A 1,589-nucleotide genomic window follows, 5' to 3' on the forward strand; every position below is an offset into this window, starting at 1 on the left:
AAAGTTTATTTTCCATAAAATGTTCAAACTATTTTTCCTTAGGAAGGCATAAAAAGCACATATGCAAAACAAATGGAATCACTTTTCACCCAGTGCAAACTGCACCCACCCAAATGAACACCTTCAGTCTGTGATAGATTCCTCGTCATCAGAGCTGTAGTGGACGCTGTCATAGATGTCATCTAGGTCCTCTTCCAGGAGGTCATCTATGAAGTTATCTTCTAGGAGGGKGGTGTCTTGGCCCATAGCTTTGCTGTATATCAGTTTGACAGAGTCCTGGTGTCTTCTGAGGCTGCTGACTCTCCTCTGAAGCATGGAGAAGAGYCCTCTGCTCCCAGCTTCCGACTGATTCAATTGGCAGCCTAACACCAACAATCGTAATGTGTAGGGTAAATACAATGAAGTATTCCTTCAATACAATAGCAATTACAGGGTGCCAACATCAATTGTACATATTAAATGAAAGTTTCCCTACTTTGCCTGCTTAGGTCAAGTGCCACATGTGAAGCAAGGTCTTGCACATTCTGTGATTCCCTCTTTAGGCTTTCCCAGTGCTGCTTGACTTCCTTTAGGACAATTAACTCTTCCTCCTTCAGCCGTCTCAGGAGCATCACCCGGTCAAAGGCTATTTTCTTTGTCAGTAGGTCAGCTGTAAATTCATAAGAACCCAATGTGGATTTGTAACTTTGGCAGTGCTGTCTGTGTTTGTGCAACTGAACAAACACAGATAGCAAAACAGAAACATAGTTATTGTGACACACAAACATACTACTTACTTTGTCCATGCAGCTCCCAAGGCCATGCATGAAGGTCTGCGGAAAGGATCTCATCTGCAGATGGTATTGCTGAARCTGGTACAWGGGTGTTGTACTCCTCTATGGCAGCTGTCAATTTGGCCTTTTCTTCCAATATCTTTCTGCGCAGAGGGTGTCTTTTCTTGCATCCATCTGTCATCAAAACAAAAGGAGAATYGAATTATTTGTTAAATTGCATGGCTTTGAAATAAAAGAGAAATGAAGTGTGTGCAATTCAATATTCATGAAATGTAACAAACCTGTCTGACGGTAGAGGTTCCGTTTCCTTTGTTTGATGCTAAGAAACAGGACTTCAATTGTTCTCTGTAGTACCTGAGGACCATCCATGTTCATATTTGTTTCCTCTGAAATACAATAAATCTAAAAATTAACAACGTATCTCCAACGGTGAGTATGTTGCACTCACTTCCTGGAGGAACATGGGGCCTGTGAAGGTTTCTGTAACAAATTATTTGTTATGTGGGGGGTGAGTGAGCCCCAACCTGGATAACCAGGGAATGTTTTGTCTGCCTCCTACCCTTCCACCTGTCCGGCTTGATTGCACCTGCCGATGGAAWACAKCCTCTAAGGGTTAGCTCTCAGGGTCATTGGAGTACACAAGCCTCTCCACTARGTCAATGTGACAGTCCAGGAGAGTTACATTTAGGATTATTTATTTTTTGTATTAWTTTACCTGTATTAGCCCATTGCTGAACTTCCGTTGTCCAGTTGTACAGAGTCTCATCGCCTACACCCAAATCACTCTTAAACTTTTCGAGAGTCTGGGTCTCCTCC

General features: G+C 42.6%; 1 protein-coding gene across 1 annotated transcript; it reads right to left on the reverse strand.

Annotated features, from left to right (window-relative positions):
• LOC111978612 (uncharacterized) lies at positions 1-1,583 on the reverse strand. Its single transcript, XM_024008761.2, has 5 exons — positions 1,489-1,583; positions 1,055-1,159; positions 777-947; positions 476-649; positions 1-362 (listed from the first exon to the last, which is right to left on the reverse strand). The coding sequence occupies exons 2-5, from the start codon at positions 1,146-1,148 to the stop codon at positions 124-126; spliced, it is 678 nt and encodes a 225-aa protein (XP_023864529.2). The 5' UTR covers positions 1,149-1,159; positions 1,489-1,583; the 3' UTR covers positions 1-123.
• Between the last annotated feature and the right edge of the window lie 6 nt (positions 1,584-1,589).

This window comes from Salvelinus sp. IW2-2015, linkage group LG18 (genome assembly GCF_002910315.2).
Source record: "Salvelinus sp. IW2-2015 linkage group LG18, ASM291031v2, whole genome shotgun sequence".
NCBI classification, from domain to species: domain Eukaryota; kingdom Metazoa; phylum Chordata; class Actinopteri; order Salmoniformes; family Salmonidae; genus Salvelinus; species Salvelinus sp. IW2-2015.